The 27,621-nt window shown below is 43.4% G+C and overlaps 2 protein-coding genes across 2 annotated transcripts in view; one reads left to right on the plus strand and one right to left on the minus strand.

Moving 5' to 3' along the window:
* The window catches only part of ZER1 (zyg-11 related cell cycle regulator), a 491,045-nt gene that overhangs the window by 87,939 nt on the left and 375,485 nt on the right, over positions 1-27,621 (minus strand). The window lies entirely within an intron of this gene.
* PTGES2 (prostaglandin E synthase 2) lies at positions 53-27,019 on the plus strand. Its single transcript, XM_063432625.1, has 7 exons — positions 53-509; positions 9,884-10,078; positions 10,851-10,906; positions 22,626-22,778; positions 24,107-24,307; positions 25,085-25,202; positions 25,661-27,019. Exons 1-7 carry the CDS (start codon positions 57-59, stop codon positions 25,775-25,777), a joined length of 1,293 nt encoding a protein of 430 aa, XP_063288695.1. The 5' UTR covers positions 53-56; the 3' UTR covers positions 25,778-27,019.

A 27,621-nucleotide genomic window follows, 5' to 3' on the forward strand; every position in this document is an offset into this window, starting at 1 on the left:
TCGACACGGATATCCAATCAGAGCCGAGGGAGGAGCCATGCTTCCCCTTACTCTTTATGGGGCTGGGGGCGTGGCTTGTTTATGAGAAGATGGCAGCTGCCATGGCACATGGAATGTGTTCTGCCACATGGCGCCTAGGGCATCATCTGCCAGGGCTGAGAGGGGGCATGGCAGGGCTGTTGATGGCTAGGGGCTGTTTTTCCCGCTCTGGGGTAGTTGCCAGTAGACCTGTCTCCACCCCTGGTGTGGGAGTCAGAGGTTACTTAAATGTCCCTGGTAGAGAGATACCAAGGAGTCACCTTTATCTGCAGAGATCAGAAAGTAGGGCACCCCTAGCGCCCTATTCACCCCAAACATGGCGGCGTGGCTACAGAACAGGGTGGTGGCAAGAGTCAGGAGTCAGTGGCAGGAGGAGTTGGGGTATAATGGTTATTTTAGGGGGTGCACTGGGAGTGTTACAGACTTTGAAGTATTCCCTGGGGGAGGAGAGGGCTGAAGAAGACCTTCAGGTATGGGCACAATTGTTAATTTTATTTTTTTATTTTATTCCTGGGGCACTTTGCATGCCATAGTCTCATGGTCTTTATCAGTAGTATACAACATTTGGTTTTCTAGTTGTATATATTATTTTATTTTATTTACCTATGATGCTCAGACCTCTACGTGAATTTGGGAATTCTAAAATCGTGTAATCCACAACAAATGAAGTTCTTTAGAAACGTTGTTTTAAGTATCTGTTTAAATGTATAGTTAAGTGTTTAAAGGAAATGTAATACCTGTGTTTTTATTTAATTTTTTTTTATCAATTTTGGGTAACTCCTGTGATGTTACTAATTTTTAATGGGGGGCTGTCACTTATATATCCCATATATATTTAAAAAGACACTCTAAGCACCAAAACAACTTTCGCTTAATTAAGTGGTGTAGCATAGTCAAAAGGTGCCATGCGCCAAGTCTTTTAATATTGCTCACCAGTCCCCTTCCTTTGAAAACTTTTGTTTTTATGGCACTTAAAGCCTACTCACTTCTGAAACTCCAACACTCATCCATACTCATACACTCGCTCATATATACACTCACTGTCCCATGCACACACAGATATGGATCCATACACAGACACATACACCCTGACCTGTACACATGCATTTACAGTACAGATACTGACAAATACACACACAGTACAGACATTGATCTATATACACACTCACTGACCCATACACAAACAGATATGAATACATAGACACTAACAGTATAGTTTACAGACACTCCCCATATGTACACACTCGTAGTACAGACACAGACCCACACAAAATTACAGCACATCGTTATTGGCAGTTTTAGGCCGCTTATCTTGGGGTGGAAGGCATTTTGTGCAGCCAGGTGCCCTGGTCTCAGTCAGTGTACAGGTGAGTCAAAGCCTCACTCTGGCTCTCATGACTTATAAGTCACTCGCTAGACCCGGGAGGTGGAGGAGAACCTGATTTACTCCTCTGGAGTTCAAAGGAGCCAGGGGCATGCAAAAGTTAAAAAGAGAGAGTGGCTTGCATCTGTTTCTGAATTAGTTTCTTTCATTCATTGCGTCACCAAGAACTGCAAGAGTGCATTATCAGAGACAGACTCTGCAATGCTCCCTCTCAGTGCCATTCCAATATGCTAGGCATCAGCCTCACTGGTCAGTTCTCTGCCATTTATTACATTAATTACTTTGTTCATGCAGCCCTAGTCACAACTCCCCTACACCTTTGCTGAAAAACAGTCTACTTTTTTTATACCTCCCTTTGTTGCACAGTGTGTTTAATTTAGAATTGTTTTATCGTGCTCCTGTTAATTTCCTGCTAAAGCATGCAACAGCCTCCTGTTTGTCACTAAAGTTCAATTACCAGAGCAGGAGATAAAAACGTATCACACTCTGCTGATCTGTTTAAAAATTCAACTTGCCTTCATTGTGTAGTGAGCTGCAATTAAAGGGCACCAATTTTCACCAATCACCATGTTGGCTGTTAAGTCAAGAGACACTCTAAGCACTAGAACCACTACAGCTTAAAGGGACACTATCGTGCGGTTTTCCTGACACTATAGAACCTTGAGGGTGCCCCCACCCTCAGGGTCCCCCTCCCATGGCGCTGAAGGGGTTAAAACCCCATCAGCTACTCACCCTTTTCCCCCGCCGGGCTCCCTTACTTCTCCTCCCCCGCCGTCATCAGCATCCTTGTCTGACGGTGCCGAATGCACATGCGCGGCACTGCCGCGCGCACATTCAAAGTGTCCGTAGGAAAGCATTTTTCTTTTTTTTTTATTATAAATTCTTTTATTGTTTTTTCAAAACACTTATACAGAAAGACCGACAAACAAAACATGGGTTGTTTTGCATAATAGTAAACATAAAAAACAGGTCAGTACTTATTCCAACAAACAAACCCAATACATAGTACAACATTATCTGCGGGGGTAAGCCAGAGGGTAAGCCGGGGGGGAGGGTTATCTATACTCAGGCCACTGATTCAATGGGAAACAACTGAGCTCTTTTCGCTCAATGATTCAGGGAATAGTTTCTAAATTATTAACCCAACTTTGCCATAGATCAAATCTTTTTGGGGAATTCAGATATGGTATACTTAAATCTCTTTCCATCCTCGCCTGGAGGTTAATTTGATTTTTAATAACCTCCCAGGGCAGAATTTGATTTGATTTCCAATTCCGTGCCACCACAATTTTAAATGCGATACAACAGTGAATTATAAAACTTCTTATTGAGTGTGACATATTCGGCCACTGCATATGTAGCAGAACTACCTCTGGTTTCCTTTCGAGTTCTATTCCTGTTAAATCTTTAATAAACCTTATCAATCTCACAATTGAAAGCTGAATATTTGAGCAGCTCCACCATATGTGGAGAAATGAACCAACCTCTTTTTCACATCTCCAACATCTAGCTGTAACTCCTGGGTATATCTGAGATAATTTACTCGGGACTAAATACCATCTATAAATCACCTTATAGTGGGTCTCCAAGAGATTTAAGCATTGGACCTGACTACGTGTGTTATTTATGGCTTTACACCAATCTTGGTGTTCCAAAGTACAGCTTAAGTCTTTTTCCCATTTATCCTTTTGTGGAAAACTAGACACTTCTTTAATATTTCTAATTACCTCTATAGCTTTAGCCAGGACTTTAGGTATGGCCTGATTTGAGAATATTAGTTTCAACATAGTAAATAAATTTCCTATCTTTCTACTAAGATGTTTTTGCAAAAAATATTTAAGCCTCAGGTAATTAAAGCTCTCTCGTTGAGAGAGGTGATATTTTTGTAGAATAGAACTAAAAGTCATTATTTTGTCTGATGATAATATCTGTGACACTTTAATTATACCATGTACTCGCCAGCTCTCTAAAGACAAATTGGACAGATTGGCTTCTACAATCCTCAGATTTGCCGAATCCATTATTGTAAATTTCAAATCTAGTTTCTTTTTAATTTCCTCCCAAACTGGCATCATTTGGGCCCATATCCTATTATTGTTAATGTCGATCCCCATTTTATCTAGACTTTTCGTATTCCATATCATGCCCTCAGGGGTTTTCAAACCTAGATCTTCCATTTCAATATTAAACCAACTTTCTTCTTTGGCACACGCTAGTTGGGCCCTGTACATATGTGTGATCACATTTGCCCAATACATCACTTTTATATTGGGGAAATTTAATCCCCCTTCCTTGGTTTTCAGTGAGAGAATATTTCTATTAATTCTATTTTTTTTTCCTTTATTGATAAAATTTTCCAAATTGTTTTGAAATAATGTCAGCCATATTGCTGGGATCTTTAAAGGAATCATTTGGAATACATAATTCCATTTAGGAATAATATAGGAATTAATAACATTTATACGGCCCCACCAGGTAATCTGCATATTTCTCCATTCTTTAAGTAAAGAGTTTGTACTTTTTAATAACTTTAAGAAGTTTTCTTCCATCATTCTGTCTAAATTCTTAGTAATAACTATACCTAAGCAATCGAATTTCTGGGGCGCCCATATAAATGAGTATTTTTTACTAATTTCTTCCCTTGCTTTCTTGTCTAATTCAATGCCCATAACAACCGTTTTTTCATTATTTAACTTGTAATTGGCTAGGTAGCTATACTTTCTAACTTCCTCCATTAAATGTTGCAAAGAGCTGATTGGGTCAGTGATTGATAGCAGAATATCATCCGCATACATGCTGATTTTAAATTCTTTATCCCTTATTTTGTAGCCTTTTATATCTTCATTATTCCTAATATTTTCCGCTAGTGGTTCTATGGAGAGGATATATAACAAAGGGGAGAGCGGGCAACCTTGTCTCACCCCGTTATTTATATATACCCAGTCTGAGCAGACATTTGGGCCTACTATTCTAGTTGAAGGGTTTTTATATACCGACATAATACCTCTTAGCATCCAGCCATCTATTCCGTATGCTTCTAGAGATAATTCTAAGAACTTCCAATTCAGCCTATCAAAAGCTTTTTCTGCGTCAACTGCTAAAGTCATAAGGGGAATATGTTTCTTGTTGGCGTTATCTATAATGTCTATAATTCTCCTTGAATTGGAACCTGCCCATCTCTCTGGTATAAAGCCAACTTGGTCATTATGGATTAAGGTTCTAGTAATACTCTTAAGACGGTCTGCTAGAATGGATGAAAATATTTTTACATCAGAATTGATTAAAGATATGGGCCGATAACTGGACATGGCAGTTGGATCTTTTCCCTGTTTCAAGATGGGCAGCATATTTGCTCTTGTCATCTCTTCCGGGAAACTACCCACTTGCACTGCGTTATTAAATGCTAATGCCAATTGTTTGCTCAGAATAGATTTAAATGTATAAAAAAATAGATTGGAGAATCCGTCTTGGCCGGGAGTTTTTTGTTTCTTACTTCTCATTATGGTCCGATTTACCTCCTCCTCTGTGATCTGTTTATTTAGACTCTCCTTCTGAGTCTGATCTATTTTTAGAAGGTTTGTACTAGTCAGGTATTGTTTAATCTTATTTATAGGGGCTTCATCAGGGATATTATATAACGCTCCGTAGTATTCTCTAAAACAATTGCCAATATCTTTTGGATTTGTGTAGGTTATTTGATTGTGTACAATCTTTAATATCTGAGCGTTAGCCTGTTGTTTCTTCAATTTATTGGATAACATCTTATCTGTCTTATTCCCTCTACAATAAAATCTCAGTTTTAGTTTTTTAATATTATTCGCTGTTTTGATATTCAAACATTGTACAATATTATTTTGGACTTCCGTTAGTCTTCTACCTTTCTCTATTGAGGGTTCTTTTTTATTGTCCTCTGTAAGTTTATAAAGTTCAATATACAAGTCTCCTAGTCTTTTTTCTTTAGTTTTAACTTCATGGTTTAATTTTATAAGGTACCCTCTCAGTACTGCTTTAAAGGAGCACCAGGTATTTAGATTTGATGTATCCGATGGGTCATTCTCCTTAAAAAAACAGTTTATCAGCCTCTCCAGTTTAGTCTTACAGTTTTTATTGTATAACAGATAGTTATTTATTTTCCACGTTGTAGTATTTCTGGTTATTAAATTGTCTTTAATTTCAAATATATACATACTATGATCTGACCAGACATTTTCTACTATATTTATTTTGCTCATATTGTTCACTAGATTTAAATTGCCCCATATCATATCAATTCTTGAATATGTATAGTGGACTTTAGATAGATGGGTATAGTCCCTTACTTCTGGATTTTGGAGACGCCAAACATCGAATAAATCAAATCTATTTTTAGTATTAGTTAATGAGCTCGCATTTTTTATTATTGTTTTATTTATAACACTCCCTTTCATCACTTTTTTGTCTTTTGATGGGTCTAATATGCAGTTAAAATCTCCTGCAACTATATATAATCCTGTTTTAATTTGATCTACCTTATTTAATATTTTGTTTAATTGTGAGACTGGGGCTATGTTGGGTAAATATATATTGACTATAGTATATTTCACTTCGTTTATCAGACCTACTAATATCAGAAATCTACCTTCTTTGTCTAATTCCTGATAGAGTGTCTCCCACTTAACTCTTTCTGAGATTATCAATGCCACGCCTCTTTTTTTTTTCTCCTTCATGGAGGCATGTATAATAATTGGGAACTTCTTTCCCCCCCACGTTGGTTTCTCATTTTGTCTCCAATGAGTCTCTTGTACTAGGCAGATGTCAATTTTATCTTTTATCATTTGGTTGCGCAACAGGGATCTTTTATACACCGTATTCAGGCCTTGAGCGTTTATAGACAGGAACTTAACCATATTTTGTTCTTCTCCTTCTCCTTTCCCCCCTCCTGACTTTAAAACCTCGCAGATAACACAAATATAAGACAAACAACATTACAACAGCTAGGGACATTTTAAGTCCCAAAACTACACCTATCTCTCCAGAGACCTTAACCTGGCCTCTGTGGATAGCCCCCATCTCGTAAGCAACCTCTTGCTCCGAGACTTGTGCTTATATAAGAAAGCATCAGGCAGGGCCATGGGGTAGCATCTAAGGGCACGAACCTTCAATGCTTTCCTATGGACGCTCTGCGTGATTGAGGCATAATATGCCTCAATCGTTGCCGATGCGACTCTAGTGGTTGTCCGGAAGACAGGCACTAGAGGCTGGCTTAACCCCAGATGTAAACATAGTAGTTTCTCAGAAACTGCTATGTTTACATCAGGCAGGGTTAACCCTAGAGGGACCTGACACCCAGACCACTTTATTGAGCTGAAGTGGTCTGGGTGACTATAGTGTCCCTTTAATGAAGTGGTTTTGCTGCAAAGAGACTGTCCCTGCTGTCTCAGTAATAACACTGCATTGTTTACGTTGTACTAAGGCCACTGAGATCATCCTTTTGTGTTCATGTACACTTTGCAGGACTGCTGTTCGGCATCTTCAAACTTTGCATGATGATAACCAAGGCTCCCTGTGGATGTATTGAGCCACTTGATTGACACAGTGAATATACAGTTGCAAGAAAAAGTATGTGAACTATTTGGAATGATATGGATTTCTGCACAAATTGGTTATAAAATGTGATCTGATCATCATCTAAGTCACAACAATAGACAATCACAGTCAGCTTAAACTAATAACACACAAAGAATGAAATGTTGCCATGTTTTATTGAACACACCATGTAAACATTCACAGTGCAGGTGGAAAAAGTATGTGAACCCTTGGATTTATCAACTGGTTGAACCTCCTTTGGCAGCAATAACTTCAACCAAACGTTTCCTGTAGTTGCAGATCAGACGTGCACAACGGTCAGGAGTAATTCTTGACCGTTCCTCTTTACAGAACTGTTTCAGTTCAGCAATATTCTTGGGATGTCTGGTGTGAATCGCTTTCTTGAGGTCATGCCACAGCATCTCAATCGGGTTGAGGTCAGGGCTCTGACTGGGCCACTTCAGAAGGCGTATTTTCTTCTGTTTAAGCCATTCTGTTGTTGATTTACTTCTATGCTTTGGGTCATTGTCCTGTTGCAACACCCATCTTCTGTTGAGCTTCAGCTGGTAGACAGATGGCCTTAACCCCTTAAGGGTACATGACATGTCTGACACGTCATGATTCCCTTTTATTCCAGAAGTTTGGTCCTTAAGGGGTTAAAGGACCACTCTAGGCACCCAGACCACTTCAGCTTAATGAGGTGGTCTGGGTGCCAGGTCCTTCTAGGGTTAACCCATTTTTTCATAAACATAGCAGTTTCAGAGAAACTGCTATGTTTATGAATGGGTTAAGCCTTCTCCCTATGTGCTCTAGTGGCTGTCTCATTGACAGTCGCTAGAGGCGCTTGCGTGCTTCTCACTGTGATTTTCACAGTGAGAGCACGCCAGCGTCCATAGGAAAGCATTATGAATGCTTTCCTATGTGACCGGCTGAATGCGCGCGCAGCTCTTGCCGCACATTCAGCCGACGGGGAGGAGGAGAGCAGGAGGAGATCTCTCCGCCCAGCGCTGGAAAAAGGTAAGATTTAACCCCTTTCCAGAGCCGGGCGGGAGGGGGTCCCTGAGGGTGGGGGCACCCTCAGGGCACTCTAGTGCCAGGAAAACGAGTATGCTTTCCTGGCACTAGAGTGGTCCTTTAAGTTCTCCTGCAAAATGTCTTGATAAACTTTGGAATTCATTTTTCCTTCGATGATAGCAATCCGTCCAGGCCCTGAAGCAGCAAAGCAGCCCCAAACCATGATGCCCCCACCACCATACTTCACAGTTGGGATTTGGTTTTGAGGTTGGTGTGCTGTGCCTCTTTTTCGCCACACATAGTGTGGTGTGTTTCTTCCAAACAACTCAACTTTGGTTTCATCTGTCCACAGAATATTTTGCCAGTACTGCTGTGGAACATCCAGGTGCTCTTGTGCAAACTGTAAACGTGCAGCAATGTTTTGTTTGGACAGCAGTGGCTTCCTCTGTGGTATCCTCCCATGAAATCCATTCTTGTTTAGTGTTTTACGTATTGTAGATTCGCTAACAGGGATGTTAGCATTTGCCAGTGACTTTTGTAAGTCTTTAGCTGACACTCTAGAATTCTTCTTCACCTCATTGAGCAGTCTGCGCTGTGCTCTTGCATCATCTTTACAGGATGGCCACTTCTAGGGAGAGTAGCAGCAGTGCTGAACTTTCTCCATTTATAGACAATCTGTCTTACCGTGGACTGATGAACAGCAAGGCTTTTGGAGATACTTTTATAACCCTTTCCAGCTTTATGCAAGTCAACAATTCTTAATCGTAGGTCTTCTGAGAGCTCTTTTGTGCAAGGCATCATTCACATCAGGCAATGCTTCTTGTGAAAAGCAAACCCAGAACTGGTGTGTGTGTTTTTTTTTTATAGGGCAGGGCAGCTGTAACCAACAGCTCCAATTTCATCTCATTGATTGGACTCCAGTTGGCTGACATCTCACTCCAATTAGCTCTTGGAGATGTCATTAGTCTAGGGGTTCACATACTTTTTCCACCTGCACTGTGAATGTTTACATGGTGTGTTCAATAAAAACATGGCAACATTTCATTCTTTGTGTGTTCTTAGTTTAAGCAGACTGTGATTGTCTATTGTTGTGACTTAGATGATGATCAGATCACATTTTAAGACCAATTTGTGCAGAAATCCATATCATTCCAAAGGGTTAACATACTTTTTCTTGCAACTGTAAATGGTTAGGAAGATATTAGGAATATATGTACTGTTATATGAAATTCTTTCCCTTTAACCCCTTAAGCACCAAACTTTTGGAATAAAAGGGAATCATGACATGTCACACATGTGTCCTTAAGGGGTTAATGAATGTTTAAAAAAAAAAAAAGGGCACCTAATTAGACCTACTGTACGCTCTTTGTATTCTTAAAGTTAAAGCACCCCTTCAAGCCTTAAAGGTACACTATAGGCTCCCAGACCACGCCAACTTAATGAAATGTTCTGGATGCCATGTTCCTGTAATTTTAAACCTGCAATTGAAAACTTTGCCGCTTGATTTACCCATTAGCCATCTAATACCACCTACGTTTTGATATGTTAACTATACAGCATGTGAATTAAAAATAATGAGAGTATACATAATTAAATAGAAAATACAAAGAATGTAATCATTGCTTTTTTTTTTTTTCTTCTTCCTTATTACAAGCTGGTCCTTATTACAAACACACTTCTAAAGCACTACACTATTTATTTAGTAAACGTTGCTCTAATACTCAGCAAACAGGACATTCCATGGTAGCAAGGAGGTCTTCAAGGACCCATTTGTTAGGAATGTTGGTCGTGGTCGGGATGTAATTTGCCCTTATGGAGTCATTATCTTTCTACCTAGTGGGTAAACCTCAGTAGTTTGATGCACGCATTTTGTGTTTTCAGGTAACCGATGGGAACCTTCAGCTCACACTGTACCAATATAAGACCTGCCCCTTCTGCAGCAAAGTACGGGCATTCCTTGATTATTACCAAGTGCCGCATGAGATTGTGGAGGTTAATCCTGTTCTGAGACGAGAGATCAAGTTCTCCAGTTACAGAAAGGTTCCGATTCTCTTAGTGAATGCTGGATCTCCCATAGTGAGTTTTTTTCGAAACATTATCCCATATGTTTGTTTTCATTGCTTTTGCTGCTTAACCTTTTGAATACCAGATGTGTGTCCTACATGTTGCTTTGCTTGGTGCTGGGCGCTCTAGGCACTCAAAGCTGTAATATCATAGAACAGGGCTGGAACTCTCTCAAAGACAACGTGGTATCTTGAACCCTCCTTTGGTATGCATTGTTGTCTTTTACCATCAGTCTTCCCATGGTAAGCCCTGTGTGAGCTCTGTTATCAAGCAGCAAGAACACAATAGGTTTGGAGCACAGAAATTAAAGGGACACTATACTCGCCAGAATCACTACAGCTTAATGTAGTTGTTTTGGTGTATATAGCCTTTCCCTGCAGGCTTTCTAACCCCTTAAGGACCAAACTTCTGGAATAAAAGGGAATCATGACATGTCATGTGTCCTTAAGGGGTTAATATAAACATTGCCTTTTCATAAAAAAAGGTAGTGATTACATTGCAGTCTGGTAACCTTTCTAGATGCAGTCACTCAGGCAGCCACTAGAGGTGCTTCATTGTTGGTGCTGCACTGCCGTTCAGCATCTCCACGCTCTGCATACCATCACTATTGTGTCAGGAATACATGGTTTTTATTCCTGACACTATAGTGTTCCTTTAACCACTGTATATTAAAGGGTTTTGACAAGTTGAAACAACTTGCATTTTTGGTTTTTGTTTGTTTGTTTTTTACTTATTGTCACATTGAGGGTTGTCCTCTGTTTATGTTCTTTGTTTTCTTTTGCAGCAACTCAATGACTCCTCCGTTATCATTAGTGTGATGAAAACATTCCTCGTCTCCAAGTAAGAAAGTCTTCTAATGAATATTGTGATGAACGAAGGTTTTTTAGTGTCATATTAGATCAAGCTCTCTAAGAGTGGAATTTAAATAGAAGAATATTAGAAACTCTAAGGTTGATTATATAATCCCTTAAATGTATATTCAAAGGGGCAGTTTAAGCATCATAACCTCCACATTGATAACAGTGAGTAGGGTCCAGGCCGTGGTTTGCCATGGGACATCCAACAGTTTCCACCTAGAACTGGAGAATAGCTCTCACAGCCTCCCAGTGCCTATACCACTACAGTGGTTTTCATCCATTGACCACAGCATGCGGTTTGAAAGCCATTGCTCTAGGTTTAGCTCCCATTGAAGTCAAGGGGATTCAACTCCGTTTAGTGAATTCAAACCGCTTGTTTCCTTGTGCTGATGTGACATTAAAGAAACACTGCCTAAATACAACAAAATAAACATCACGGTTTAGTAGATATACCCCAAATGAAAACTCGCATGCTTTTAATAATACATTTCTCATTATCTAAGAACAGCTTGCAAAAGCTGCAGTTATCTTGTTTCCCATTCTCTCCCAGCCCAGACCCTCTGTTACTGTCCAATCATAGATTTCCAAATGCAGCTCAATGAGAAGTATTTCCAAGGCCGTTGCTCTGGGCACTTTCTGTTTAGCTCAACCAGGAAGTAACAGGGCCGATGGTCTGAGTGACAGCCTAGGAGGTGTAACAAAGTTCATTTATAAAAATGCCAATGTCACTCTTTTTTTTTTTTTTCTCATTTATCATTTTTATTGATTCATATTTGCAACACATATCACTTTGTGCATATTACATTTCACTGACATGAACATTATTCGCAGGTAACATTTACATTCGCCATGTAACATGTCAGATCATTTGTCAGGCGGTTTCTGATGTGATGCATACAGCGACGTAACATGCTTTTTATTTATTTATATCTAACTTGGGAGGGAATAGGGTACAGAAGGAAAAAAGAGGGGGGGAGGGGGAACCCTGGACTCTTTCACAAAATTGCGAGCTAGCAAGTTGTATCACATTGAATTGCGCATCTTGATGGAGTAATCATTTCGCTAGGCCCATTCGTAACTCACTGCCTGTGATACCATTTGGGGACTAGGTAGTTACCCAGCACGCCCACTCCTTTTTGTATTTTTCTGAACACCCTTTTATCTTGCTGGCCATTTTCTCATATGCACTAATTGTATCCATTTTGTTGTTTAGAATATCTATCTGAGGGACTTGCTTGCTCTTCCAATTGCCGGCTAATGCTGTTTTTGCCACCGTAAAGATATTTAAGATCACTTTCCTATGAGGGTGTGTGTTTAGATTATGTATGACGTGGAGCAAGTATTTTTCTGGGTGCAGAGGGATACAAATGCCAGTCCAGCGGGACATCAAGGTTTAGATTTATTTCCAGTAGCTATCCAGTATAGGGCATGACCAGAAAGTGTGGAGCATGGTACCAGTGTCTGCCTCGCATCTCCAGCACACGTTCGTAGTGCCTGTGTACATACCCGCCAACCTCTGGTACTAGATACCACCTCATATTTACTTTGCAGTAAGCCTCCCATAGCGAGGGGCTGCTCGATGCTTGTTTTGTATTTGCCATTGCTAACTGCCAATCCGCTTGGGGGATTTGATAGCCTAGCTCCTTCTCCCATTTTGACATGTACTGCAGTTTGCCTGGGATATTACCTGTGATGATCGCGTTATAACACAGGGAGAGAGGTTTTGCGAATTTGTTCAGTGATAAGTGGCTTGGTTTGAGTGCTGGAGTTTCGTTCCTAACGATTGTCTGTTTGCTACGGGTTTGTATTATGTTTTTAATTCTTAGGTGGAGATACAGGTCTCTAGGATCTAGTCCCAACTCTTCTTTTAAGTCTGGGAATGGTTTTATCTCGTCTCCCGTCATTAAGTCACTGACCAATCTCACTCCTTTGTTCAGCCACTTTCCCACCTGTATACCCGGGGAGTAGGCTGCTAGTGTCGTTAATGGTGCTCCTTTAAAGAGTTGTGTCGGGTCCAACACCAATGGGCTCCAGGCCTTCCACGCTTTAAAGCGGCACTGTCATGCCGAACTTACCTTTCCTCAATCTCTTCCTCTTCTCCCCCTCTCTCAGGATCTGTTATTCTTTTCTTCCTGTCTTCTTTAGTTTTCTTTAAAATCATAAGACAAAGTAGGGACTCTGTCTTATGGAGGATTCCTCCGCTTGACCAGCTCTGACCAGCGGAGGAGCAAAGTGTGCTTCATTTCCGCTGGTCAGAGCAATTTTCCCATGATCCCTAGCTTTCCTCCCAGTTCCCACAATCCTTCCTGTCACTTAGACAGAACGCCGGCAAAACTGCCGAATTGCATCCTAACAGAATGAGCACTGTTTCTCCATTGGTGTTAGGATGCAATTCGGTACTTTGTTCGGATCGGAATTTCATTCAAATGAATGAAACTCCGATCCTATTCATTGCCGCGGCTGCATCTTGCAGCCGCTTAGTAGATAACTCCCTAATTCCCACGGTATCAGGGAGCTATCTACTAAAAGGCTGAAAGACCTGAATTGGTCTTGAAGCCAAATGTACTAATACTAAGTAAAGATTACTTAGTATTAGTAAATAATATGCCCCTACTCGCTATACTGCGAGATGGGGCATGTCTAGTAAGCAGTGAGCCCAGCCTGTGGCTGCTCACTGTAAAAAAACAAACAAAAAAACACCTAATAACCCCCCCCCCCTGCGCGGGGGTTAAAGATGGGGGGGACCTACTGTCCTCCCCCCTGGCCCCCACCCCTGCGCGGTGGGTGGGGGCCCTAATAAAATAATAAGGGGGGGGACCTACTGTCCTCCCCCCCTGGCCCCCACCCCCTGCGCTGTGGGTGGGGGCCCTAATAAAATAATAAGGGGGGGGACCTACTGTCCTCCCCCCCTGGCCCCCACCCCTGCGCTGTGGGTGGGGGCCCTAATAAAATAATAAGGGGGGGGGACCTACTGTCCTCCCCCCCTGGCCCCCACCCCTGCGCTGTGGGTGGGGGCCCTAATAAAATAATAGGGGGGGGGACCTACTGTCCTCCCCCCCTGGCCCCCACCCCTGCGCGGTGGGTGGGGGCCCTAATAAAATAATAAGGGGGGGGACCTACTGTCCTCCCCCCCTGGCCCCCACCCCTGCGCGGTGGGTGGGGGCCCTAATAAAATAATAAGGGGGGGGACCTACTGTCCTCCCCCCCCTGGCCCCCACCCCTGAGCGGTGGGTGGGGGCCCTAAATGAACCACCCCCCCATCAAGGTGACTAGGGGTCCCAAGCCCCTAGTCACCCCCCCCCACCCAAAACATTCTATCCCCTACCTACCCCCCTCACCCTAAAAATAGTGAGGGGGGAATAAAATAACTAACCTGTAAAAAAAAAAAAAAATTAAACTTACCATTTGACGTCTTCTTTTTTCTAAATTCTTCTTTCTTCAGCCCCCAAAAAAGCCAAATAAAAATCCATCATAACCGTCGCACTTTAAAAAAAAAAAAAAAACGAGCGCAAAAAAAAATTAATCCATGTTCACCCATGGAGGGCACGCCGCGTACTGAGCTCCGCAGGGCGGATCAAGGCTTATATAGCCTTGCCCCGCCCTGCAATTAGGCTTAGAACACACTGATTGGTTGGTTTAAGCCAATCAGAGTGCTCTGTGTCATTTTACACAGCGTGGGAAAATTCAAAAGAACTTTCCCACGCTGTGTAAAATGACAGATCACTGTGATTGGATGGTTTTCAAGCCATCCAATCACAGTGCTCTGTGTCATTTTACAAGCGTGGGAAAATTCCAAAGAACTTTCCCACGCTTGTAAAATGACACAGAGCACTGTGATAGGATGGATTTCAAGCCATCCAATCACAGTGCTCTGTGTCATTTTACAAGCGTGGGAAAATTCCAAAGAACTTTCCCAAGCTTGTAAAATTACACAGAGCACTGTGATTGGATGGCTTGAAAACCATCCTATCACAGTGCTCTGTGTCATTTTACAAGCGTGGGAAAATTCCAAAGAACTTTCCCAAGCTTGTAAAATTACACAGAGCACTGTGATTGGATGGCTTGAAAACCATCCTATCACAGTGCTCTGTGTCATTTTACAAGCGTGGGAAAGTTCTTTGGAATTTTCCCACGCTTGTAAAATGACACAGAGCACTCTGATTGGCTTAAACCAACCAATCAGTGTGTTCTAAGCCTAATTGCAGGGCGGGGCAAGGCTATATAAGCCTTGACCCGCCCTGCGGAGCTCAGTACGCGGCGTGCCCTCCATGGGTGAACATGGATTAATTTTTTTTTTGCGCTCGTTTTTTTTTTTTTTTTAAAGTGCGACGGGTATGATGGATTTTTATTTGGCCTTTTTGGGGGCTGAAGAAAGAAGAATTTAGAAAAAAGAAGACGTCAAATGGTAAGTTTAATTATTTTTTTTTTACAGGTTAGTTATTTTATTCCCCCCTCACTATTTTTAGGGTGAGGGGGGTAGGTAGGGGATAGAATGTTTTGGGTGGGGGGGTGACTAGGGGCTTGGGACCCCTAGTCACCTTGATGGGGGGGGGGGTTCATTTAGGGCCCCCACCCACCGCTCAGGGGTGGGGGCCAGGGGGGGAGGACAGTAGGTCCCCCCCCCCTTATTATTTTATTAGGGCCCCCACCCACAGCGCAGGGGTGGGGGCCAGGGGGGGAGGACAGTAGGTCCCCCCCCCCCCTTATTATTTTATTAGGGCCCCCACCCACCGCGCAGGGGGGGAGGACAGTAGGTCCCCCCCCTATTATTTTATTAGGGCCCCCACCCACCGCGCAGGGGTGGGGGCCAGGGGGGAGGACAGTAGGTCCCCCCCCTATCTTTATTTAGGGCCCCCACCCACCGCGCAGGGGTGGGGGCCAGGGGGGAGGACAGTAGGTCCCCCCCCCCTATCTTTATTTAGGGCCCCCACCCAGCGCTCAGGGGTGGGGGCCAGGGGGGAGGACAGTAGGTCCCCCCCCCTTATTATTTTATTAGGGCCCCCACCCACCGCGCAGGGGTGGGGGCCGGGGGGGAGGACAGTAGGTCCCCCCCCTTATTGTTTTATTAGGGCCCCCACCCACCGCGCAGGGGTGGGGGCCGGGGGGGGAGGACAGTAGGTCCCCCCCCCTTATTGTTTTATTAGGGCCCCCACCCACCACGCAGGAGTGGGGGCCGGGGGGAGGACAGTAGGTCCCCCCCCTTATTGTTTTATTAGGGCCCCCACCCACCGCGCAGGGGTGGGGGCCGGGGGGGAGGACAGTAGGTCCCCCCCTTATTATTTTATTAGTGCCCCCACCCACCGCGCAGGGGTGGGGGCTAGGGGGGAGGACAGTAGGCCCCCCCACCCTTATTACCATTTATGTTTTTACAGTGAGCAGCCACAGGCTGCTCACTGTTTAGTGGACATGCCCCTACTCGCGGTATAGCGAGTAGGGGCATTGGGGAGATTTTAATCTCCCTTGTGCTATTATGGGGGTCATATTGACCCCCATAGAGTGAGGGGGGGACCTGGGGGGCTTATGAAGTGGTGGGGAGCACAGCTCCCTGCCGCTTCTATCTTTACATATTACAAGGAGGGAGCTGCACGTCGGTAGCTCCCTCCTTGTAATAAACTGATCGAACAAACGAACACTGATACTCAGTGTTAGTTTGTTTGTCTGATTTTTTTCTATTCATTCATTCGTCTGTCTGATGAATGAATGAATAGGTGAAATTCCCGTTCGCATGTCCAGGTGTTTCACTGGGCATGTGCGGGAATCTCACAGTCTGTCTAGTGTGGGCAGATGACGTGTCCCATAGGGACTTCACCTACCCACACAAAGATGGCGGCGCCCTGAATAAAGATCGGGCCAGAAGATACAGATTTAAAAATAGGTAATCTGGGGGGCTTAGGGGCATTTGGGGGTGACTAGGGGGTCAATTGGATGTAGTGGAGGCGGGAGGGGGGTAAAAAAAAAAACGGGATTCGGCATGACAGTGCCGCTTTAAGCATGGTTTTTGAGCACCGTAAAGTCGGGCCCACAGGTGTTGGAGGCGACGAGCATGTCCACAAGTAGTGAACGGTGTCATGTGTGTCTAGACATTCATTCTCTAACGACAACCAGAGTGGGTTTCAGGATGATCTATAGTTCCTAAGAAGTAGTATTCCTTGTGCTAAAAAGGATGCCCTGTAACATGCAGTTACATCTGGCATACCCAAACCTCCCTCTATGTAGGGGAGTCCTAGACACCCCTTGGCTACTCTCGGGGGTTTCCTCTTCCATATGTGTGCATTGACAGTGCTTTGGAATTGTTTGATCAGTGAATTTGGGAGAGGTATGGGCAAGGTTCGAAATAGGTATAAGATGTGTGGCAGTATCATCATTTTGATAAGGTTAATACGTCCTAGCCAAGAGGTATTCATGCCATCCCATCTGTCAAGGGTAGTCTTGATTTTTTTGAGCATGGGGTAGTGATTTTCTTTGGTTACCTTTTGAGGGGGAAGTATTGTAGAGAGGTAGTGCGCCAATCAAAGGAGTGATGCAATTTTAATTTTTCCAACACAGTCTTTGGCAAGTTGATTGGCAAAGCTTGCGTTTTGGTTATGTTGTTCTTGTAGTATGAAATGTTCCCATATCCTGCTAACAAGCCCAAAATAGAGGGTAGGGAGGACTCTGGTTTGGTTACGAACAGCAGTATGTCATCTGCTTGGGTAGGGATGTGATTGCGGTCTCTACTTCGTCTTCTGTGAACGGACATTCTAGTTGAGTGCATTGTGCCTGTGTGAGGCTAACTAAAGGTGCTTTATCTAGAAAGCGGGTGATCTCGTCATCTGTCGGTTGATGTGTGGTAGGATCCTTTTCTAATTGATATAATGAGGCATAATATTTCGCTAATTCGTTCACTATACCTTGGGGGTTGTATAGTTTATCCCCAGTGTCGGAGGTTATATATGGGATTTTGGATTGCAATTTTGTTTGTGTCGCTTTCCTAGCCAACATTCTACCAGCTTTGTTACCCATTACGTAATGTGATTGTTTCAAGAACCGCAAGTGTCGTTCTGTTGTAGCTAGGTAGAGGTTATGTAGTGTCTTGCGGAGTGACATCAGTTGTTTATGTGTTTTTATCGTGGGGTTTGTTTTGTGGATGGATTCCACCTTGGCCAAGTCTTGCTCTGCAGTGTGCAGTGACGTTTTGTGTAGTCTTTTTGTTCTAGCCCCTATTTGGATTAATTCGCCCCTTATGACCGCCTTATGGGCCAGCCATTGTGTGGTTGTAGACGACGAGCAATGAGCATGGTCGGTGAAATATTCCTCTACCCGGGTTTGTAGTCTCCGAAGGTGTTCTGGCAAGTCCAACAGACTGTCATTCAAACGCCATGTGCCCCGTCCTCTAGCTGGACACGGGATTCGCATGGTCACGATATGTGGAGCATGGTCGGACCACGTGATCGGACCTATATGTGCTTTGGTGACAAAGGGCAGTGTTTTAGTGTCTAGTAAGCAAAGGTCAATTCTCGTGTAGTTCCTATGGACTGCGGAATAGTATGTGTAGTCTCTCCGACTCGGGTTAAGACCTCTCCAAGCGTCATAAAAGTCATGTTCCTGCATCAGTTTCCTAAGGTGTTGGCCTAGTGAGATTGAATGTTGTTGTGGTAGTTTGATCTCCTCCCTTCTTATATCGGCATCGGGGTCCGCGGCACAATTAAAGTCCCCACATATGATTGTGTGACCCACTTTGATTCTGTCAATCTTCCTAAATACCTTTTATTGAGGAAGGATTTTTGCTTATCGTTTGGCATATATGGAAGCTATTGTTACCGACAGACCATTTAGGGAGCCCACTAGTATCAGTATCCTCCCATCCCGACTCGCGTACTGGTTGGATGGGTTGAATGCCGAGTCTCTATGGAAATATATAGAAACACCTTTGGCCTTGGTGTTGGACATTGCATTGTAGCTCTGGGGATAATTTTTTTAATTGTTTTCTAACACAAAAGTGTGTCTCGGTGGGTTTCTAACACAAAAGTGTGTCTCTTGTAAACTTATAATTGCCGCCTTGGACTTTTCATTTCTAGCATTGCTAATCTCCTTTTATGTGGGCTGTTGAGACCTTTAACGTTCAGTGTAAGTATTGCTAGAGAATCATCCATGATCCTGGGTAACATTTGCGCCTCGCGGCCTGTAGTGTGAGATCGGTCCGGGGCGTGAAGGAAGAGGGAAAGATATAGTAAACAGGGAGGAGGATTTGGGTAGAAAATAACTGAAGTATATACAAAGCGCCATTGAGATTACTAGCGCTCTTCGTGGGTGAGGTGTGAGTGGGTAAATCCTTCCCATCTCACTTTTCATCCTGGGGTCGCACCTGGGTGAATGGGCAGAGTGTGTGACAGCCTGTCATTTTATGGACGTGTTCTCACCCCTCAACAGTGCCTGGGATTTGTAACGGGGACCCAATATTTCGAGATACCGGTATCTACTCATCTGCCTCGTCACCTACTAGGCAGCGTGCCGGTATAAGAGTTACGCAGTGCGTCTAACCTGGTTTGTGACTAACCTGCCCTGTACCCTTTCATTTGCTGCAATATCTATAAAAGCTGTTTTTCCTCTAGTGCCCCATATGCCGGCCCTTAGCCCCCTTTGCTTGCGTGTTGTAAGTTTAAACCACCCCTTACCCTTGGGGCCATGCACTCTTGGGCCGCCCTGGACATAACATGCGTTATACATTTACTAGTAGAGTACTAGTTTTTTTCATACTCACAATCCAATTACATTGCATGACACATATCAGGGGGTAACATTGGATCAGATTGTCCCTTGTTGGTAATTTTTGGCAGTAGATTTTAGGTATGTCTCTATTGGGTCAAGTCCCGAAGCTTTATTTGTTTCTGCGTGGCGAGCCCGCCATCTGCCATTCTGTATGCGATCGTTTCGGTGATGTAGTGATCGAAGCGTCCTGGACTTGTAGCGGGAACAGTCCCCATTCTTTCAGTAGGCGCATTCTCACCTCCGGTTCGTTCACGGTGTGTGTTTTGGTGTTTCTCCATATGAGTAGTTTTGTTGGGTAGCCCCATCGATATTGTACGTCGTTGTTTCTCAGAGTCTTTGTTACGGTGATGAACTCTCTACGCCTGCTCATTGTCATAGCCGACAGGTCTGCGTATAGTTGAATGCCAGCATATGGATCGGGCAGTGTGGGTATTTTCCTTGCCGCTAGCAGCAGAGAGTCTTTCGTTTTATAGTAGTGGAAACGTGCTACCACGTCGCGTGGTGTGTCTCGGCGCAGGTTTTGTGGTTTCGGTAATCGGTGGGCTCGGTCCATGAGCCATTCCGGGTCCGCTATATCTGGCACCAGGGACTTGCAGAGAGATGTAAAATAGTGAGGCAGTTGGTCTCTTGTGACGCTTTCTGGGTTGTTTGTTCTTTCTCCCAGTTCAGCTATCTCTTTTTTTATTTAATTCTTTATTTTTGTTGTGCATTGTAATACAGTCGGCTCACTCAGCCACAATAGCAGTCGTAAGCTCGGAACAAGCATCATAAACATAGCATGGTATAGAATATTCAGCACAAATTTTTACATTTTGTTGTGGGGAACAGGCTGTACAGTTGTAGATAACATGCATAACATCGTAACTCAGAGAAGGGTCATAATGCTTGGGCGGGGATGTTTGTCTAATTGTCTAGCCGTAACTTAGCTAGTTGCGTTTGAACATATAACAGAGTTTAAATGTATGTCAATTGTTAAGGTCACTTTCACGAAGTTGAGTTACAAGATAATTAAGTAAATTATCAGTTATACCCTCACATTTATAGCTCGCTAAAACTTTCGTTATTGGGGACAGAAACAGGGAACAGAAACTTTGCCTTTAAACCACTGGCGTACTTAGTATCGTGGACTACACATGGATCAAGCAAGCCTATGGTAGAGGCTTCGATTTTAATAGTGCTTATAAAGCATACAAACCGGTGGTGGGGCGCAGTGAACAGGCTAGAACTAGGACAGTTACTGAGGTCTCATTCTATGCCATAAGAAATGTAGTGGGAATGCAAATAATTAGGTTAACAGGCTAAACAATAGAGAGAGTCCTCAGGGTCCCAAGTGGTGCTGCGTCAGCCGATGCCTTGCGGGGCAATCATAACGTCCCGGTATGGTGCTCTGTGTCTGGCTTTCGGTTGTCTGAAAATGCCGGCAGCAGTATCTTCCGATGAGTGGTGTGGTTCGTTCTTGTGGTATGTCTTAGTCCCGGTCGTAGCTCGGATATTTAGCAGTGATTGTGAGCCGCTGTGGGTCCGCTGCAAGTGCTCTGGGGTTGCTGTTTTTCCCGGCTTTACCGGTCGGCCATATTGTGCTGTGGGTCTCGCCAGTATTTGTAGGCGATGTGGGCCCTGCTGCGTGTAAGCTTGCGTTGCCTTCTTTCGGGTCGTCGGTCCCGTGCCACTTTTGCCCCTAAACGCTGCTGCCCGGAGACGCATTAGATCAGCCTCTTCCCGTTTTTTGGGCGTCTTGGTAGGGTGGTCCGGTAGAGCTTCCATGCCCCTTTCCCTGGCCTCCCGTGCCCGGCTCCTTGGTGTGCCGTCGGGTGCTGCCGCCGATTCCGGGGGTCTCTGAAGTGCTTCCAGCTTGGCCCAGAATGCATCGAAAATTTGGTTGAGTCTGAGCTCGGTTTCGCTGGCAGCGGTGCTGGAGATGGCGGTTATCTGAGCGTCCGCCATGTTTTGGGCCTTGGGTGTGCCGCCCAGACCTTGCGGTCGTTCTGTGCGTGGTCGGTTTGTCCACGGGCTCTTGTGAGGGTGGCCCGGGATAACCCCCGCCGGGCCATAGGGGGGGGAACGAGGACTCCTGGCCATGTTTCCAGCCGCTTTTGGTGGCAGGAGAGCGGCCGTCTCTCCCGCCTTTGCCATGCTTGAGGGCCGTTTCGTTGTATCGGGTGCACGTCTCATGGAGTGTCGCTTGACAGGTATCTGTGTCCTCCTCTCGTCGTGCCCTTCTACCAGGTAACCTTTAATTTTTATTTCGTAGCTTATTTTCTCTTTTATTCCATAAAATGTGGTCCCCTGTGCCGGAGCTATGGAGGCACGCGTCCTCTCTGCTTCACGGTCAGGCCCCGCCCCCAGCTATCTCTTTTTTTAATGTCGTTTGTGGCTTTTTTTTTTTTAAAACAGACTGTAGAAAATGCCTGAAGTCTTGTAGCATAGCATACAGTTTCTTCTCTGTGACTGGAGCGTCTGTGTAGCGCTGCTCCTCATAGTCTGAGTGAGGGTTTGAGGCCTGTGAGGATTACAGCTCCTCGCCGCCGCCATCTTGCGCCGGCCGTGACCGGTCTTTTTTAGCACGGCGGATCGGGTCCGTCAGCTTCGTTTGTTTCGCCGGGGCCATGTGAGGCAGTAGTAAGATACCTCGTCCGTTGTTTGCCGTCTGCCGGGGGTGATAGCTGCTATTATTCACGCTGTAGGCTGTATCGGACCGGGAGCTCTCACTCCATGCGTCCGTCCACCTCGGCTGTCGGCCACGCCCCCCCCCCCCAATGTCACTCTTTACAGAGAAAGCATGTCGGCAAGCTTAGGTGCTTCAGGAGTCAAGAGAGTTTCTTTAAGCAACGGGCACTCTTTTAAAATCACGAAAATTGGCAATATCCTGAGTCATTTTTCTGTGTTCTATCTACACCTCAAAACTGTTGAAAAAAGGCGTTTGATTTCTGCTAATAATTTGTTCTTTTTAAAAGGATGAAAAGTCTGGAGGAACTTGTATCATATTATCCATCAATGAAAGCTACAGATGACAGGGGCAAGGAGGTGATTCAATACAACAATAAGTATTGGCTGATGCTGGATGAGAGGGAAACTGGGCGGGTTTATCCTTCTAAAGAATCCCAGGTGTAAGTATCACACAGCCATAAATATTATTTATTCTCTGGATTTACTGTGTTGCATGTTTGGGGGGAAAAGTACTTTCATTTACATGTAGATGTACATTACAATAGATGCAATATTTGAGACTAACCGCATTACAGCAGTGGCGCATAAGATTGATAATGGACAAAATAAACTTGAAAACCCTCACAGATCCTCATCTAAACTGTTATGCACCAACATTTATAAGGAAAATTTAAAATAATGTAGATAGACTAGTGGCCTGTAAAACAGTGCTGGGAGCATACTTCAAGACAACCAATTCCCAGGTAACTGTCCCACCAAGTGAAACACAGATCTAGGACCGTAGGTGCTCAGGCAAAAGACCGCACAGACTGGATCTGGTGCAAGACGTAATGACAGCATCTCCCGTCATCCGCTGAGGTTGAAGTTTAGGTTCTCTCAGGTTATCTCTCGTGTATAGAGAAGACTGTTTGTTCTGTGGCTCCCAGGCTCGCGTATTTTTTAGCTTTTACTAATTGTGCACGCGTTCCGTAGTGATGTCGGTTCCTGATGAGGAGCAGAGCTACCAAGATGGCGGCGCCCACGAGGGACAGGTTCAGCTAAGTATTCTCACCCTTACCTGCCATCGGAGTGTCAGCGGCGATGTCAGCGTCGGGGGACTTTGCGAATTCGGCAAAGTCCTCCGACGATGACAGTGCCGATTTAAGAGAAATTAAATGAGAGCTGCAGCCAAAGACCATATTGCTAAACCCACCTGTACTCTCATTGACTACTTTATGTTTGCCCGCAGTCATAATGCAGCTGAGATTGACCAGAAAACATACCAATGAGTATAATCCGATGGCAGCTCTGTCTGCTAAGAAATGCAGGCTTCCTAGAGAAATACAAGTTTAAAAAAGATCTTGGTTTGGAGCTAATTGCATATGTTTTCTTGTTTTGCATGTTTTATTCGTTTTCATAAAACTCCTAAATGGCAGTGAATTGAGCAGTGAGTCTGCAGGGGCATGAAAGCTAAAGTTGTTTTGATGGCTATAGCATTCATTTAAAAAGAAGCAGAAGAAATGTATCAAACTTCAAATCTCTATTTAGTTTTATTTTTTTTTCTTTCAATGCTGAGCAGATGGGGCCGTAGAACCTTACCTTTTTATACACACATTGAGATATAATTATTTAATCATGCGGCTGCTTTGATAATTTCTCAGTTCGTTGCAGATGTAAAATTTTTATATATTTTTTTCAATAACCTTTGTATATTTTATATTTTCCCCCATCAGATTATTAAAAGGAGAGATGAACCTAAATAAGGGTATTTCTCACTTCTCTCCCACAGTGAAGAAATGAAATGGCGCCGGTGGACAGATGACTGGCTTGTACATCTGATCTCTCCAAATGTGTACCGCACACCGCGAGAGGCACTCTCTTCTTTTGATTACATTGTGCGTGAGGGAAACTTTGGCACTATTGAAGGGCTGTTTGCCAAATATATAGGTGCTGCGGCTATGTTTGTTATTGGGAAAAGACTGAAGAGCAGGTGGGTGGGTTAAATTGAAATTATTCCAACATGTTTTGCGTTTTGTTAGCACTCTCGGTCCTAATCCTTAGACTTTCCAACCGATAACAGAGGGTAAGGAATTGAAAAGTCAATACACATTATTGTACGTATCTGCTTGTCTAATAAAGAAGCAGCTGGTCTATGTGTTAAGACCTATTAGTGCCCTTGCTTGCATTGCAAATGCGTGTATGTAAAATAACGTTTATACTCAAGGAAAGGGCTAACTCCTCCTACTATCCTAACTGTACATGTAAAATACCCAAAATGTTTACACGGGCCATTATCCCTTGTCCCTCAGTCTAGTATCTTAGACACCAAACGCACCAGAATGGAAAACCTAGTAATGCCATAGATCAGGGAAGGGCAACTCCACGCCAGATGTGGTGGACTACAGCTCTTACAGCCATAATGCTGGCAAAGCATCAGGGGAGATGTAGTCCAAAACATCTGGAGTGCCGAAGGTTGCCTGCCCCTGCAAAAGATAATTGTAGTTCAGTTGATAGTACAGCTGTTTTCTACAGCAGAAAGCCATGATTTCAGGAACCAGAAAATGTATGTAATTACATTATAAATAGCAGTATTTTGGTGGAAAAAGGAAAGAAAGGGGAGGACTTTATTATTATTATTATTTTTTTTTATTAAGATTAACAAAAGTAGGAAAGAATGCGTAAATCCTCAATCTACAGGTTGCACCGGATGGGTGGTGAGACCATTTAAACAATGTCTTGTGAAATATATTTTAACTTTGCCTTGCAGGCACCACTTGGAGGATGACGTTCGACAAGATCTGTACAAAGCCGCCAATGACTGGGTAGCGGCAATAGGAAAAAACAGGCCATTCTTGGGAGGATCTGAGCCAAACCTGGCAGACCTGGTGAGACGCTAATACTCTCACAGAATGCTTACATCCGTAAAATTGTACAATAAGAGTTTACCATTGTACATGAGTTGTATTTCACAGCTGTAAGAACAAACCTATTGTGAGCAGCCAAACGAAGACCATTGATTGATCAGCCTATTAGATCTCTTAAGATAGCCTTTATGCTAGCATGCTTTAATGGTTTCCTTTGGTGGGCTCTTCGAGCTGGCTTACACTTTCTGTAAGGTAGTGTTATAATTCTAAAGGAACACTCTAATCAGTGTAACTACCTATGCGCCTTACAGGGGCTGTGCATCTGTTACTCCCACTTTGTAGAACAGAGGGGCCCATGAACATTGTCAAGATGGAGCATTGTGTAATGGATAGCATAAAAATCAAGTGTGTTTGTAGATGCTTTTGAAATCCTTTGATTTAAAAGAAGTAAATAACATTTAAACTGTTCTTCTTCACAGGCGGTTTATGGTGTCCTGCGCGTCATGGAGGGTTTAGAGTCTTTCAACGATATGATGTCAAACACCAAGATCAAGCCCTGGTACCAGCGAATGACTTCTGCTGTTAATCATTGCTGATCTATGGTTCTGGAGAAGATAATGACATGTATCTACATACCTCCCTAGGTTTCCTGGACTTGGAGACAGTGGCTTTATCCGTGTGCTGGCCATGAGATAACATGCACTGACCTCATCAATGATGCATCAACATCCTTTTGGTCACATTTATGCTCTCTCTTAGTCCCCCTGTATTTCACTGCAGAGCTAGACTTGGTTGCAGTTGACGAAAAAAATTGTAAATTGACAATATAGCCTATGGTTATAATATAGGTCAGTCTCCAGGTTATAGTACTGGAAGTTATGTTATTGGAATTAAAAAAAAAAATCCAAAATTTGCATTCATGCCCTAGAAGTAGAATCCAGTTTTTCATCCACCTCCGATATCTCTGGTATTCTGAATAAATTGTCCGACGGGGAAGAACCCAACATAATCTCTTATTCTTTTCTTCAGTGATTCATAGTCTCTTGGCCTATGGAGTCCACATCAATATGGGTGGAGTGAATGACTATCCCTTTTCTCTCAAATACTATACCTTACAATCTGAGGCTGTGAACCAAAATATATTGCAGTTTATGCAACTGAGGGGAAAAAAAACCCACAAATGTTTGTGTGGATTGCTAATTGGTGATTTATTTAACTCTTTCATAATGATGTTGGGGAGATCGCTTTATATCATGACAGTCCTAGCAAATGACTGGAAATAAAAAAATATTTTTTAAAAAGGGCTAAACAACTCCTTCAGCGGCAATGCAGTGATGTACTTAGATTACTAGACAGGTTCCAGTGCTTGAAACATATCGTGCAATCTGGCCTATCTAGTTAATATACCCATAGTGCAAGGCATTAGCGTGTCTAGCTAAGCTTTTTTCTTCTGGTCTATGATACATTTGTCACCTTATGACCACTCCTGCTAATTACCTGCACTTTTTAAGGGTTTCCCGTTAAAACAGGAATTGTGGGGAATTACAAACTTTAGTTGAGTAGGAGAAATGTGTCTTCAGTTTGGTATTTTGGCCTGAAATCTTGAAATTTCCTTTGTTAGCCACAATTTCTGGTTTGATGAATTACCCTATTTGCGAACGAACAAAAAAAAAAAAAAAGTACTGTAATGACTGATTTAGAAAAGCCTGTGATTAGATAAAATGTGCAGGCTACAAAACCGGTCAATTTAGAAATTTGCACACAGATTGTTGCTTTAATAACATGAATGTTATGTACTGAATATATGTACATTCTTATTAAAATCTTTATGAAATCAATGAGCATTTTGCTACTTTCAATGTTAATTGGGAGGGGGGGGGGGGGGAAGAGAATCGCATCTTTTTAATAGATGCCGGTAACTCTTATTTGCAATCCTTATGTGGGATTGCCATAGTTATGGATTCCAAATCAGGGAATTATGGACATACATACATACAGGGTGGAACTGGCAAAGAAATTTGGCCTGGGCATTTAAAGGCGCACTATAATGTCAAGAACACACATGTATTCCTGACACTATAGTTATAAAACCACCGTTTAGGTGGTTGGACTCCCTTACCTCGTGTTAGAAAGGTAATTTGCTTTATTTGCCTTTTTTTTTTTTTTTCTTCTTCATCTGCCCCCTCCCTGCCTCCTTGACTTAAATCATCACAATGCTTTCCCATAGGAAAGAGTTGGATTGGCTGAGATTGTATATTCTGATGATCTCAGCCAAGGGGGGGGGGGGCAAAGCTAAACAACACAGCCCTTGCCAATCCGCATCTCCTCATAACCAATGCATCTCTATGGGGAAAGTTCAGCACCTCCATGCAGAGCGTCAAGACTCTGAATGTCTGTGCAGCACTGCCCCAGGAAGCACCTCTAGTGAAAGTCTGAGGAA

The sequence above is a fragment of the Pelobates fuscus genome, chromosome 9 (genome assembly GCF_036172605.1).
Source record: "Pelobates fuscus isolate aPelFus1 chromosome 9, aPelFus1.pri, whole genome shotgun sequence".
Lineage (NCBI taxonomy): Eukaryota > Metazoa > Chordata > Amphibia > Anura > Pelobatidae > Pelobates > Pelobates fuscus.